The sequence below is a fragment of the Trypanosoma cruzi genome, genomic scaffold (assembly GCF_000209065.1).
Source record: "Trypanosoma cruzi strain CL Brener 1047053516455 genomic scaffold, whole genome shotgun sequence".
Lineage (NCBI taxonomy): Eukaryota > Euglenozoa > Kinetoplastea > Trypanosomatida > Trypanosomatidae > Trypanosoma > Trypanosoma cruzi.
In genome coordinates this window covers 28747-41903 of record NW_001849413.1, presented here as the reverse complement: position 1 = coordinate 41903, position 13157 = coordinate 28747, and the positions used below count along the sequence as shown (strand labels likewise).

Sequence of the window (13157 nt, the reverse complement as noted above, 5' to 3'; positions counted from 1 at the left end):
ATTCATATTAATATGAATAAAAATATTTTTTGCCCCTTGTTTGCTTTTTTATTTTATTGCTTTCTTTTGCAGATTGTTGCTTTTTTAAATTTTTTTTTCTTTACCTGCTAGGATACGGGGAGAAGCTGCTGTAGCCGTGGAGGGTGACAGCCGGCTTGTCCCTCATGGCCTTTCAAATGAGAGAGCCTGTTGTATGCGCAGTCTACCCGACGTGTGTGCTTATCTGCTGGGACCCCCCACGCCTTGCAAATTCACCAACGGAAGTTGACCACACACTCTTTTGGACATACGAGGTGGAGTGGACAACAAGTCACAGCCCAAGCAAAGAACGTTTTTCAGGAACAACGAAATATTGTCACGCTGTCATTGAAGTATTTTATCCCAACGAAGTGATCAATCTCCGCATTTTTGCCCATGCCAGTATTTCGGGGGATGTGGTTGCGTGCGGTTCGACAAGCTGTACGATTGACGCTGCGGAGACAATTGCAATGCCGTGGCTGCACAAACAATCTATGGAATGCCGCTGCATATTTGACGGCCTTCTTTTTTCCACGAATGGTGTGCAGTGCATCGAGGCGATCCCTGATGGATCAGATCACATGAGGGCGACTATATCGTCCGTGTGTATGCTTGAATCTAGTTTTGCTTGTATTATTGTGAGGGCTATTTACAACGACCCACCCCTACCGATTACCTCTTCAACTGTGTACTACTTTGTTGTGTGTTCCAAGATTCTTGTGAAGCAGCGGGAGAGAATGCGCCATTCCGGGGTTGTGGAGTTCTTGGAAAAGGAGGAGGCATGTGCGGTCTTCTGTGGTATTGGTGAAATGGGGTCATCGGCTGCGTTGGCAGCGCATTTATTTATAGCATCGGTTCCGGAATCCATTACCGGGCTGAGAGCGCGCGTCTTTTGTATTGCGTATGGGTCTCCTAGGCGTATGTTTTTTGAGGATTCCCTCGTTCTCGCCTCCACCTTGGCGTTTAGCGGCAACTTCTTGTACTACACGGGTCTTTTGGATGCCCCTGACCCTTCCAGTGGCTACAAAACTACCCCGCCTGCAACACAGGAGGGGAAGGGGAAGGCAACCAGTGACACAGCGCTGCTGCTCAACACACCACTCGGTGTGCGCTGTGGACTTCTTTTAGATGTTCAAGAAGGCCGTCACTACTTGCGCACGCGCTGCTCTGGCGTGGAGACGCTTTGCGAGGAAGAGTGCCACGAAAGTCTTGATGTCTCCGAACAACTCCGTGTGTTGAGTCGTTTGCTTCTCACACGGGGGGATACATTGCTGTTGCCTGTGATTGAGGCTATGGAGCACACGGTGGAGGACGGCGTTATGGTGTGTCTCCGCATCGCCGGTGCCAATTTGCAATATCGGCCGCAGATCTGTGTCTCGTCGCACGGTGGGTGGCCGACAGCGATATCTGTGACAAATATGGCTCCACGGCGCATAGATGCCACATTCTCATTGCTGGAAATGGTCAGCATGGAGTCTGCTACGCGACGGAAGCCTCTGCAGCGTCTGCAAGTGGACTTTGCGCTTCTCACGGATATGGGGTACACCTCCCACACGAATTACACCATTGATGTTCCTGAGGATGTTGCTGAGTTGCTATTTCTTGAAAATCGAAACAAATTACCTTATGCGTGGATATTTTCAAAGCCAATAAATCTTATTGATAGCGCGATCGTTATTGAGCCGTTTTTTACAACCTCAGTGGCGAAGGAGCCACGCAGATTTGAACCTGGGCGACAATTCTCCACGGAGTTGATTGAGGCTCTTGCCAGGATTAGTGAGATTGCGCATCACTTTGCTACAAAGAAGCAGAGTGTGAATTTGTTGAGTTTTGTGGCCAATGTGGCAGCCAAAGTGTCTAACTCCGGCGTGTCCTCGCAAGCAATGAATCCTATTCCCATAGAGGCTCCTTCTGCGAGGGAAGGGGTATTTGGGAAAATACTTGGAGAATATGTCAACAACAAAAAGCGGGCGGTATCGAGTTTGCTCTCAAACCTTGCAACGTGGAAGCAGAAGCTTCAACAAGGGCTTCCTTGGCTGAATGACACAAAGTACAGGGAGAAGTTATGCTCTCTTTTGGGTGTGTTTGGAAAGACAGCCCCTGCGTCCGATGTCTCCCTCATTTCATTGGAGATGTCACTGTTTACACATGTCCTTCGGTACCTTCGAAATACATGTGGCGTGTCAAATTTACAACACCTCAGAAGCCTTCATCAATGTATGGAGTTTGAAAAATTTTATCAGCTCGTCCATCCCCTGTTTAGTGTCTCTACTCCAACGTTGGAGAATGCGGCTATTTTGATTATTTTGGAGTCTGCCGCACTCTGGGCGGTCTGTCTTGTTTTTCATCTTCGCTGCTCCTATCTTTTTACGCATTTGATTGCCGTGACGGGGTGTGCTGGCTCCGGCTGCAAAACGATGTGCAATGCCATCACACGCCTGGGATTGGAACGGGACTACCGTCTCCGAGGAAGCCAGCGTGTGAGAAATGTTTTGATTCGTCGTGCGGCAGAATATGAACTGGATGACTTGAAGGAGACTCTTCTACTTGGATTTGGCGTCACGGTTATTGTGGTTGGCGAGTTTGCAGACATAAAAGGCATGGGATACAAAGCGATATGGAGCTCCATCCGCCGCTCACTGCGCAGTGCCGACCGTCAGCGGATTTACACTTTTTTGTCAAAGGCGGATGAACTTGTGGGATTGTGCGGCAGCAATGTGGCGGGTGGGGATGTCGATCCGGTAAAAGTACTGCGCGACACTGCGGTGACGTCGGTTCGTGCAGGATCAGCAGTGGGTGATGTGCCACAGCACCTTGTTGCAGTTTCTTTTGCGCCATCCGTTGCGTTTCTTAAAACGTCGGTGTTTGTTCTGCAAAGTGGAATGTCTGCCGAGGACTTTGCGGAAAGGCTCTTGACGGCTTCATTGGGTGAAGTTCAGAGAATTCTCTCGCGTGTTCGAAAGAGTGGCTACCGTTGACGACTTCACACTTTTTTTTTTTTCTGCTTTAAGTTTTGGCTCCCACTGGTTGGTGGGCAAATATTATTGGTGTTCTTGTCTTTTTTTTCTTCTCTGTCTTTCTCTGTCTTTCTGTCTGTGTCTCCTACTGCAATCCAGTGTTTTTTCTTTTTCTTCCTGTCTTTGTTCTGTCGTTTTCTTTTTTTTCTGGAAATGATGTCGCTGTGGGTGTTTAGGAGTTGCTTGACGGATGGGGTCGCTGGCTGTGGAGTCCCTCGAACTGGAGGTGCTGCGCGCCCCGGCGTTCGTTAAAACGTGGCTGCGGCTCGTTGACGCCATTCAACTCTCGGAGCACGAGAGTGCGGCGGCCAAGGCCAACGCCACGAACGTTGCCTACGAGCGGGCCATACGGGCGAATGGATTTTCGTATAAACTGTGGGTGAGCTACATTGCCTATCGCAGGGACAACACAAGAGAGCTGTCCTCGTTGCATGAGTGGTTCAGGGCGCTGCGGAACATTTATGACCGGGCGGTTGAGAAGTTGCCCATGATGCCACTTCTATGGGTATCCTTTCTGGAGTTTCTTATGGACGCACCCGTGCCTCCGCGTCTGACGCTTATAAGGCACACCATCATTCGGGCGCTGAGGGCCCTTCCGGTGACGCAGCATCATCGTGTGTGGAAGCTTGCAAAGCGCTGGACACGGCTGCCTCATGTGCCTACGGAGACCGCCAAATACTTGTGGAGGCTATACCTTTTGTTTGACTCACGTGCTTCGAACCAGCGGGATTATTTCCTCATGTTGTGGGAAAAGGGGAGCACGAGTGAGTTTCTTACGGAGTGTGCGGTGTTCCTTACGGATGGCAGTCCACACGAGGATCTATTGAGCGACACGACCTTCTGGGAGACGGTCCGCCTTGCCCTTGAGACGAAGGATCTGCGCTTTTCAGGGGACGTTGCAAAAATTGAAAAGTTGTTGAATGTGGCGGCAGAGCACTGTGCCTCCCCGGCAGAGTTAAAGATCTCCCACGCCGTGTTCTTGTCTGGTCACGGAGATTTCGCAATGGCACGAGAGGCGCTTTGGGCACTTCTTGAAACTGCCGATGACGCCACGATCTTCTCAAGAGTGTTTAGCATGGCTGTGGCTTTTGAAGATCAGATCATTGACTCCCTTGCGATGGATCCATCCATTCAGGCCCTCAGTGATAAGGGATACCAACAATTTTTGGAAAAGCTTTGCGGTGACACGCGTGACCCTCTGACCCACCTGCGTCGCCTCAATCATCAACACGCACTCCTATTGAATCAGGTTCAGCTTAGAGAAAACTTTCGCGACACCACCATGTGGCTGAAGCGAGTGGAATTGCTGCGAGAAATGGTTTGTGATAATCGAGCCTCTCATAACGACGTGGTTATGCTCTACCGACAGGCCATCGCGCAGTGCACATCCGGATTAAAACTGGTGGATGTGGATGCGGCGCAGTTATTTGAATCCTACGCGCGCTATCTTTGGGATACGGATTGCGGGAAAGAGGCCATTGCTGTTGCAAAGGAGGCCGCATGGCATATTTCCTTTTCCTCGACAAGCAGTAACCTGTTCCTGATGGGCTTATTTGTTGAGTTTATGCTCCTTTCCTCTACTCGAGAGAATTGTTTGACCGAACTCCTTTCAAATCTTCAGGCAGTTAACATATTCAACGGTATTCGATCCAGGGGATTGGCTAAGGGGGCGGTAATATCAGATGTACAAAAGGATCCTCGTGCTTGGATGCTAGTTTTAGACGTTGCGTTTTGCGAGTTGCCAGAAACACTAGGGCGAGTTATCGAGCTGTATAATAAATCTTCTGCGTACTCAGTGGAGAGTGCGTGTTATTTGGCTGGTCGACTTTGGCATAGTGGCCGCACGCATCAGGCGTTTCGTGAGTTTGAGCGGGCTCTTGTGGCTTTCAAAGACGCTCATTTGGCAATGTTGTACGCTTTGCAGCAATACTTGAGCTGTTTATGCCTTTCGTTTGGGAAGCAGTTGCCGCTTCACCGCCTCCGTGAGCTTACACGGCTGGGTTTTGAAGTGGTTCCGTTCACTCTGCGTTCATGTCCGGTGGCCTCGGTGGAGTTTCTTCTCAATTGCGCTGCTCTGGAGTCTCGTTTTGGACTGTCGGGCACCGCCGTGAAGGTTGCTCAAGACTGCCTGGATGTGGCACAAAGAAATTATGGCAATGCGGAGAATTTTTTGCTTTGTCTTGTAGATACCGTTCTGGACGTCACCCTCACATTGCAGGGGAGTCAAATGCTCCGTGAGTACTGTGCCAAGCTTCTGGAACGGCCACATCTGAGCTCTTCATTTATTCAGCGGGTGGCGCTCTGGTGGGCAGCCGTGGAGAAACGCACGGGCAACTTGGAAAGGGCCCACATGGTAATGGAGGCATGCTGCAAATCCCAGGACCCCAACAGTGTCCACGGTTGCGTCTTCTGGACGCTATGGGAATCTATTTGTACCGCCGTGAGTCAGTTTGAGGGGGTGCATAAAAGAAAACAACAGGTTGCCCTGCAGTATGCAGGTGAATTGGCCCCATCTGCAGAGGCTTCGGTGGCGCCCAAAGTGACGCAAGGATTGGCATGAACACGGATGGTGATGAGGGTGGTGAGGGAGCATGCCATTGTTGAAGACCCGGTTACTTCCCCGTCGTGTAATAAAAAATATCAAAAGGAACTAAAAGGCGTGGATGAAACAAAACAACGGCAGCAATAAAAATGAAAGCAGCATATCAATTGGAGAAGACCACAGGAGAGGGTGCATTTTTTTGGCTGGTTTTTTTTTTTTTTTTTTTGCTTTTCTACTTCTTCTTCCCTTTTGTTTTGTTCCTTTTTTTTTTTTTTTTTTTGTATTGGCAGAGCCAAAAGACCCATGTGCGTAACCATTGATCACACTGCTTGCTGCGGTGTGAATTCCCTCCATTGTTGTGGTTGTTATTTCCCTTCTCCTTTTATTTTTGGCATCCATGTCGTAAATAGAAAACTGAAGATAAAGCGACGATTACTGTTGCTTCTCCCTAGCCTCATCGTATGTATTCTTGTATTGCTGCTGCTTTCATACAGCGAGGAGAGTGTTCCGCGTAGGCCACGGCCTTCTCCCCGAACTTTTGTGGAGTGTGAGCAGAGCCGACGCGCCAGGGCAATTAATTTTCGTGGCGTTGTGTCCCGCTTCTGCGAGAAACTTTGCACTGCCTCCTCAAAGCTGTTTTTCTGTGATCGTCAACGGTTTCCGCAAGCACGCAGTCATTTCCAGTCTGATTTCCCGCAGACGCCAGCTGTAGAGGTGCGGGGTCGGGTGGAGTCTGTCGATGTGGTAAAAATCGCCACGTGGGGTGGAGCAGGGCGGCGTTTTGGAAGGGGATCCGCCTTGTTTCTCTGCACATTCATGCGAAGAACCTCAATAACTTCTTCTCGCGATGATGTGTTGAGTACCGTTTTGGGACCTCAGTTTCCTGCATTGTTTTCCCTGAATTCCCTCCCCCGTTTCTCTCTCTCTCTTTCTCTTTCTCTGTGTGTGTGAGTGGCTCCCTTTTATTTTTTATATATTTTTAAAATTTCTTTTGTTTGTTGCTGTTGCGTAGGCATCCACAACACGAGATGATTGCCGTGAGGGTGTTTGAGTTAGCTGCCGGCCCACGCACGGCGAAGAGGGTGCAGCTCGAAAAGGCGGAGACGATTGCCGCTCAACTCCGCGCATTCTCAGAGGCCATTGGTGTGCCGTTAGAAATTTCTTCTGCCACGTTCTACACGGTTCGGGAGCGCAAGATTGATAAGCAGCCACTTCCCACCGATGTGCCGTTCGAGGCCGTTGGTGTCACGGACGGCAGTTTTATCGTTATTGTGCGAAAAGGTCTCAAGTTAGCGCCAAAACGGGAAGTAAAAGAGGAGGTGCGAGGGTCAAAGGTTGACGAAATTGCACCTCCGCAAACCGAGTCAAATGAACCAGCGAGCATGACCTCTGTGCCGGAGCAGAATTCAGCGGCGGCAGACGAACAGGTGGTGCCGGTTGGAGACAGCAGGGAGTACGTTGCTTCACCTGCTGAAATCCCACAACCCGTGCCAACAGCCGCCCCGTCGGATGCGAAAGGCCCTGACCGTGAGTCGATACTCTCTCTTGTACGTGAGATGGAGAACGTGAAGCGGGAGATAGTTTCCTCCTGGGAGAGATGGAAAGCCGAGTTGACGCATCATACCTCAAATTTTGAAAAGGAGTGTCTCGTGGAGGTCCTGGGGGCAGTGACGAGACTGACGCAGCAACAGGATGCTGTAGAAAAAGCGCTGGGACGTTTGAAGCAGCATACACAGGACCGAGAGCAGGCGACATTGGTGCTTTCTTCAATTTACGAGGTTAATAAAAATCTTTTGAATGAGTTATCCACGGCACGTCAGAAAGCGCGTGGAACTGTAGAGGAGGGTTTTGCGGCAATTATGAATCTTCAGGAGAGGATTGAGGAAAATTTACGCACACTGGTGCCTGTGAATTCCCAAAAAGATTCTATCCAAGGCACCGTTGCCGCTGCAAGTGGCGTGAATGGGACCACCCGCCATTTGGCTACTTCTGCCACGATGCCTGAGGAGGCATTCGCCTTGCATGAGAGTTTAATTCAACAGTTTTTTTTTGCTGTGGGGCAAGTCACAGTCACTGCAAGTGAAATGTTGAATTACTGTGATAATCTTACGGAACTTTACACGGCTTTATCATTAAAGTACAACTTGCGGCATACCCCTATGCAGGAGGCACTGCAGGGATACTTGCATGCGCATCTACCGCACTTGGCTTCTGCAGCGCCTGTTATTTGTTACCTGCACGAGGGCCGTGAGGTAGAGTATGTGGAGATCGTTACACTCCGCTCGCTTGGCCTTCATTTGAGCTCGCCGCATACCTGGCTGGAGGTGGCACTACCCTCCACTCTTGAGACACCCGACACCAGGTATTACTATTCCTCATTGGTGGGTCTTAGCCAGCGGGAGAAGCCAAAATGGCTGCAGTCTGTGTCCATCGAGCTATGCCGAATTTCTGCGTTAAGCAGTGTTTGTCCCCGGCTCGGCCTGCGTAACCCGCAATGGACGGAACACGACAGCCACTCACTGAGCAAATGGCGTCGAAGCAAAGCCGCCGCACTTCTTCTCTCTTATCGACCGGATCTTCGAGGAAACATGGATTTACTCTTGGGGTCGTACGTTGGAAGAGAAGAGACACTTCTGAAGTTGCTTACTGCACGAGAGTTTATGAGGTAGAGTTTTTTTCCCCTTGTTTTTTCTTTCTCGTGTACACGCTTTTTGCGTGCTCAATTTTTCGAGGCAATGATTACTGATGTTGCTTCCGGTCTTCTACGGTTGTGAAGGTTGTGGAGATGACTGCAGCTCTTGTCTTGTTTTTTTTTTTTTTAAGGTTCACATGCAGTGGGCTTTGACAAGAGACCGCATTGCTTCTTCAGAGCTTCAGCAGACACTTCACAAACATCAGAAGCATATCCATGCCCAAAGTGCGTTGTGGCTTTCGAGGACACAAGCTTGGAGCTATTACAGGCTGCAGTGCCGTGGAGGGTTCCCCGTAAAGGCAGACATTCTTGGAGAGCGCAGTATCTTTTATTTCACAGAGTACACCTTGAGGGAGCAGCGCGCGCTGCTACATATGCATTCGCTTCCGATGAATAAAATGAACAAATGGATGCTGTTGACAGGTGCTGCCGGTGGACCTCCTGCTTGGACTGCGGCGACATTGGAACAGTACACTCAAGCCTCTCTTTTTGCTTCCGGAGAAAACACCTCCGAAACAGCTTTACTTGTGGACGCAACCGTGGCGGTCCCGTCCTCACCATCACATACTGTCATTATTTTCAATGCGCAGGAGACGTCCAATCCTTTTCTTATTGATGACACCCTTCAGCACACACACTTCGTGACGGGAGCTTCATTTTCACATGTTGTGGGGAGCTCACTTTCGACTGTGTGGTCACAATTTGGGTACACATCCCTAAAATGGCTTCCCGCGAGTGAGAGGAACGACTTTAAGCACATCGCTGTGCTGCCGGGACAAGAGCCCCACAGAGTGTTTGATCTCGAGCCCGTGGTTTTGGTTCATTTGAGTCAAACATCCAATGAGCATCAAAAGACGATTCTGCAAGCCGTTCCCCGTTGGGTGCTTTTACGTTCGTTAAGAGTACCCCTTGTATTTTTCGGAGGACGTTGGCTGACGGGGCGCCAGATGAATTTGGATGAGGATTTAAAGATCAAGCGGGACAGAGCAACAGCAGACATGCTGAAGGTACCGGAGCGGCCTTTTTCAATGAACACTCTGCCAGAGGAGCTTCCGTATGAACTTTGGCTTTGGTATGATGACAGTTTTCCTTACACAGGCTTTCCGCAGAGACGGCACATTATTCACAACAGGTTTTTCTACAATTCTTCACAACTTGTAGATTAAACATGATATTCCCCTGCTCAAAAATGCCCATTTTTTTTTTTTTTTTTTTTTTTGAGGCGTTGCTTCTTTTTTGAGTTTGGCATTTCAACGCTACTTTAATATTTTTGCCTTTGGCCTCACTCCTTATATATGACGTAGATTTTTTATTTTTTTTTGACGGTTTCACTCACTGTGGATGGGCGGCGGTGCTTGCTGTCTCACCCCTTTACTTGGCATGTTTTCTCTTTTCCATACTTTTTCACACGCACGCTAGGAGGGAAGTTACTATCAAGCGCGAATCGCTAGTGTGAAATTTGAAGGCTCTGAAAGGACCAACAGCACACACACACCGCCCACACACAAATATTTATATGCTCTCACGTGCTGCTGCAGTGAAGGCACCCCGTACACACAACCGTCGCCGCGTGACCGGATCCAGCGGAAGGAGGAGGGAAGGAAGAGAGAGTGAACTCCAGAGGCCCAACATGTCCCGGCGTGTGTTTACTTTCACGGTGCTGCTTCTACCTTTCATGATGATCTGCTGCGGCAGTGGAGCTGTACCCACTGAGGGCACTGATTCAGAAAATGATAGCTGTTTCACCATTGGGATGATTTTGGCTGCTACAGGGGATGAATATGATCCCACAGAAGAAACTCTCCCACCAGAAGCAACTAACTCAGCAGTAGCCGCCCCAGCAGAAGGTAGCAAATCAGTATCTTCCCCAGTAGCGATTCCGGCGTTATCCGTTACCGCAATCAGTTCTCTATCCGTTGTTGACGTGAATGGTATGATTGCCGTCATTGCTCAAGCCGACCACGAAGATGGATCAAGCACTGTTTTGGCAAGAATCATTGAACCCACCGAAGGGGGTGCGGTGTGGACCTTACCAGACTCCAGTGCGAATAACCCACAAACACATTATGCAGAGGGTACTGAGAGAAGGAAGGGTGCACTTTCCCTCTTTAACCCTACTGCGTTTTCAAAAAACAATAGCTTGTACCTTCTTCTTTATGCTGGGAAGGAACCACGATCACCTGAGGGAGCTGTGCCAAAATCAGAATGCCTGTACCCTTGGCTCTTTATTGGCGAAATTAAAAGCATGGACGCGAGCGACAAGGAAAAATATAAAAAAATTACCTGGGGGAATTCCAGCTTGTTGAGCTCTGAAATTGCTGCACTGTTTCAAGGGAGGTCGCTTGAGTATTTTTCTGCCAGTGGAGGCACAGGTATCCTAACGCAGGACGGCTCACTTGTACTTCCCATAAACGGATGGACAAAGGATAAAGAGGAATTCTCACTAATTCTGTACTCTGGTGGTCCTAATAAAGACTGGAAGCTTTCGAAGGGGTTGCCTAGTAGGTATTTTGCTCCCGTGATTGTCGAGTGGGCGAATGGGAGGCTTTTTATGATCATCTCATGCAACGATGGCTATCGAAAGGTGTACGAATCCGGTGACAACGGGGAATCTTGGACGGAGGCTGTCGAGACACTCTCCCGCGTGTGGGGCAACTCGCATAATCGAACAGGGAAGGGTGTGCAGAGTGGGTTTATTTCTGCAACGATTGAAGGAAAGAAGGTTCTGCTCGTTTCTCTGCCAGTGTATTCTACGGATAACGAAAGGGGTCGACTCAATCTTTGGCTAAGTGACGGACGACGCATTGCTGATATTGGGCCGATATCCTCCACCGACGAAGATATCACTGAAAGCGCTCTTTTGTACAGAGATACTTGGGGTGAGGAGTTGATTTCCGTGTACGGGAGTAGGGATGCAACTGGCAAACTCAGCATTTTTTCTGTGCGCTTGACTGGGCAGCTGGGGCTGATAAAGGGAGTGATAATACGCTGGAGAGAGATGGACAAGCGTGTTTTACAGCTGTACCGTTTTTCGATTGTCGAGGACAGTTTGTCTTCTGTCGGGGCCTGCAGCACGCGTATGCTCATGAATGGATTGGTTGGTTTTTTGTCCGGTAGTTTTGATGGAAGTCAATGGAAGAATGAGTACTTTGGGGTAGACGCAGCTGTTCATGGGGAGGTGACACCCAATTCGGGTGGTGCGATCTTCAAAGGCGTTGGAGCAGGGGCGGTGTGGCCTGTGGGAACACAGGGGCAGAATCAAATATACTACTTTGCAAACACCCAGTTCACTCTTCTGGCGACGGTGTCTATACAGGAGGTGCCGGGGAGTGGCACCATCTCCATTCCTTTGATGGGCGTGAAGATGAACGGCCCCAACAGCAAGCTGGCGACGCTTCTGGGGATCTCCTACAGTGCGGATAAAAAGTGGGAGGTGACGTTTAACGGCGTGAAGGCAACAGCCGAGGGTAGCGAGTGGGAACTGAGGAGGGAATACCAAGTGGCACTAATCCTAGAGGACGGTGAAATAAGCTTTGTGTACGTGAATGGTCAGTTGCTGGGGAGCTCGAAAACGATGCCGACTGGTAAGGAACGGTTACTCGATATCTCGCACTTCTACTTTGGCGGTGACAACGGCGAAAAAAAGGGAAACCGCCATGTGAAAGTGAGGAACGTATTGTTGTACAACCGAGTATTGAGTGCCAGTGAACTGCAATGCCGTCTTCCTGAAGAAGTTGTGCAAACGCCACGGAGTGCGTCACCCACTTCACCTAAAAAGTACGACTTCGGTCCGGAGGACGATGACTTCTATACTGTCTTGTTTCCTGAAAAAGTCTCTGTCTTGCTTTCCAATGCAACGGGGTCGGCCAAGAAGACTGCCTCGGGTGCTGCCACAGTCCCTAGCACTGGCGGTCCGAACAATAATTTAAAGAAAAATGACGACAGCTGCATGTTTTTGAATATTTATGGGCTTTTATTGCTGATTCTACTGTGGATGTGTGCACTTGCGGCTCTTTTTTGAACCGAAGGAAAAACAAAAACAAAAAGAAGAAAACCTAATTTTTTGACCGAACACACGCAAAATCTTTTAAGTTCGTTTGCCCCTTTTTCGTTTTCATTTTTTTTTTTTTTTGAGCGGAACTCCTTTCTCTAAGCAAAAACAATTTTTTTTTCTAGGAGCTTGTGAGGAGAGTGATCGCGGGAGAGCCGGCTGCCTTAATTAATTTATATATCCTGATAAAACGAATGCACTTCTTTATGACGCTTTTTTATCTTATGATTTTTTGGCAAGAACACGACGTTGGGGGATCAGGGAACCGATAGCGGCTGGTTAATTTTTATTTTATTTTGCCATGCCACCCACACCCTTTTGATTCCCTTCTCGCGGTGGGGTCTTGTGGCTGCAGGACCCCAAAGTCTGCCACTTCGTAAGTAGTAAATAAGTAATAAATATATATGTGTCGAATCCGAATAGAGTGAGCGGGCCACAATTGAGGCTAATGGATGATGTATATATGCAATTACTTGTTGTTAAACTTTGGGGATATGATGGATCCATTCTTATTCCATTTATTCCTTTCTTATTCCTATCTGTTTTTTTTTTTTCTTTTCTATGATTGAGAAACTCAGGGTTTGGCCAGCCGCCTGGAAATTTTTCCCTCTTTCTTTCTTTTGTGGTGTGTGTGTGTGTTGGCGTGGTGTTGCGAATAAGTAGTGTGACTGGTTGCGCGTGTCGGGGCATGGTGTTTTTTTTCCGGAAACGACGCACTGCCTCGTCAACATGTGTGTGCTACTGCTCCTTCTTTTCTGGCTTTCTTTTTTGTGAGGGTGCAAAGATAGTGTGCAAAGTGCGTATTTATGCGTTCTGGGGGAGACGGTAAAAAGGGCC

At 48.9% G+C, this 13157-nt stretch overlaps 5 protein-coding genes across 5 annotated transcripts, besides 14 other annotated features; all 5 read left to right on the top strand.

The window, feature by feature from the left end:
- Positions 1-3179: part of a sequence feature (heterozygous, Esmeraldo-like haplotype) that runs on past the window's edge.
- On the top strand, positions 165-2996 carry Tc00.1047053509767.44 (hypothetical protein, conserved; the record flags this gene model as incomplete). The annotated part of the gene is made up of 1 exon (XM_812191.1): positions 165-2996. The coding sequence occupies one exon, from the start codon at positions 165-167 to the stop codon at positions 2994-2996; it is 2832 nt and encodes a 943-aa protein (XP_817284.1).
- Positions 3067-3120: a microsatellite.
- Positions 3180-3609: a sequence feature (areas merged during assembly that could not be assigned to a particular haplotype. This can correspond to areas where the two haplotypes were merged or to regions with more than two copies in the genome that were merged during assembly.).
- Positions 3226-5595, top strand: Tc00.1047053509767.40 (hypothetical protein, conserved; the record flags this gene model as incomplete). The annotated part of the gene is made up of 1 exon (XM_812173.1): positions 3226-5595. One exon carries the CDS (start codon positions 3226-3228, stop codon positions 5593-5595), a length of 2370 nt encoding a protein of 789 aa, XP_817266.1.
- Positions 3610-8555: a sequence feature (heterozygous, Esmeraldo-like haplotype).
- Positions 5785-5857: a sequence feature (A-rich).
- Positions 6494-6518: a microsatellite.
- Positions 6538-6565: a sequence feature (AT_rich).
- On the top strand, positions 6606-8246 carry Tc00.1047053509767.30 (uncharacterized protein; the record flags this gene model as incomplete). The annotated part of the gene is made up of 1 exon (XM_812172.1): positions 6606-8246. One exon carries the CDS (start codon positions 6606-6608, stop codon positions 8244-8246), a length of 1641 nt encoding a protein of 546 aa, XP_817265.1.
- On the top strand, positions 8407-9435 carry Tc00.1047053509767.20 (hypothetical protein, conserved; the record flags this gene model as incomplete). The annotated part of the gene is made up of 1 exon (XM_812171.1): positions 8407-9435. One exon carries the CDS (start codon positions 8407-8409, stop codon positions 9433-9435), a length of 1029 nt encoding a protein of 342 aa, XP_817264.1.
- Positions 8556-9515: a sequence feature (areas merged during assembly that could not be assigned to a particular haplotype. This can correspond to areas where the two haplotypes were merged or to regions with more than two copies in the genome that were merged during assembly.).
- Positions 9466-9488: a microsatellite.
- Positions 9516-9802: a sequence feature (heterozygous, Esmeraldo-like haplotype).
- Tc00.1047053509767.10 (neutral sphingomyelinase activation associated factor-like protein) lies at positions 9786-12290 on the top strand (the record flags this gene model as incomplete). Its single annotated transcript, XM_812170.1, has 1 exon — positions 9786-12290. The coding sequence occupies one exon, from the start codon at positions 9786-9788 to the stop codon at positions 12288-12290; it is 2505 nt and encodes an 834-aa protein (XP_817263.1).
- Positions 9803-9983: a sequence feature (haploid, non-Esmeraldo-like haplotype).
- Positions 9984-13157: a sequence feature (areas not merged during assembly with more than two copies in the genome that could not be assigned to a particular haplotype).
- Positions 12444-12715: a mobile genetic element.
- Positions 12842-12881: a sequence feature (A-rich).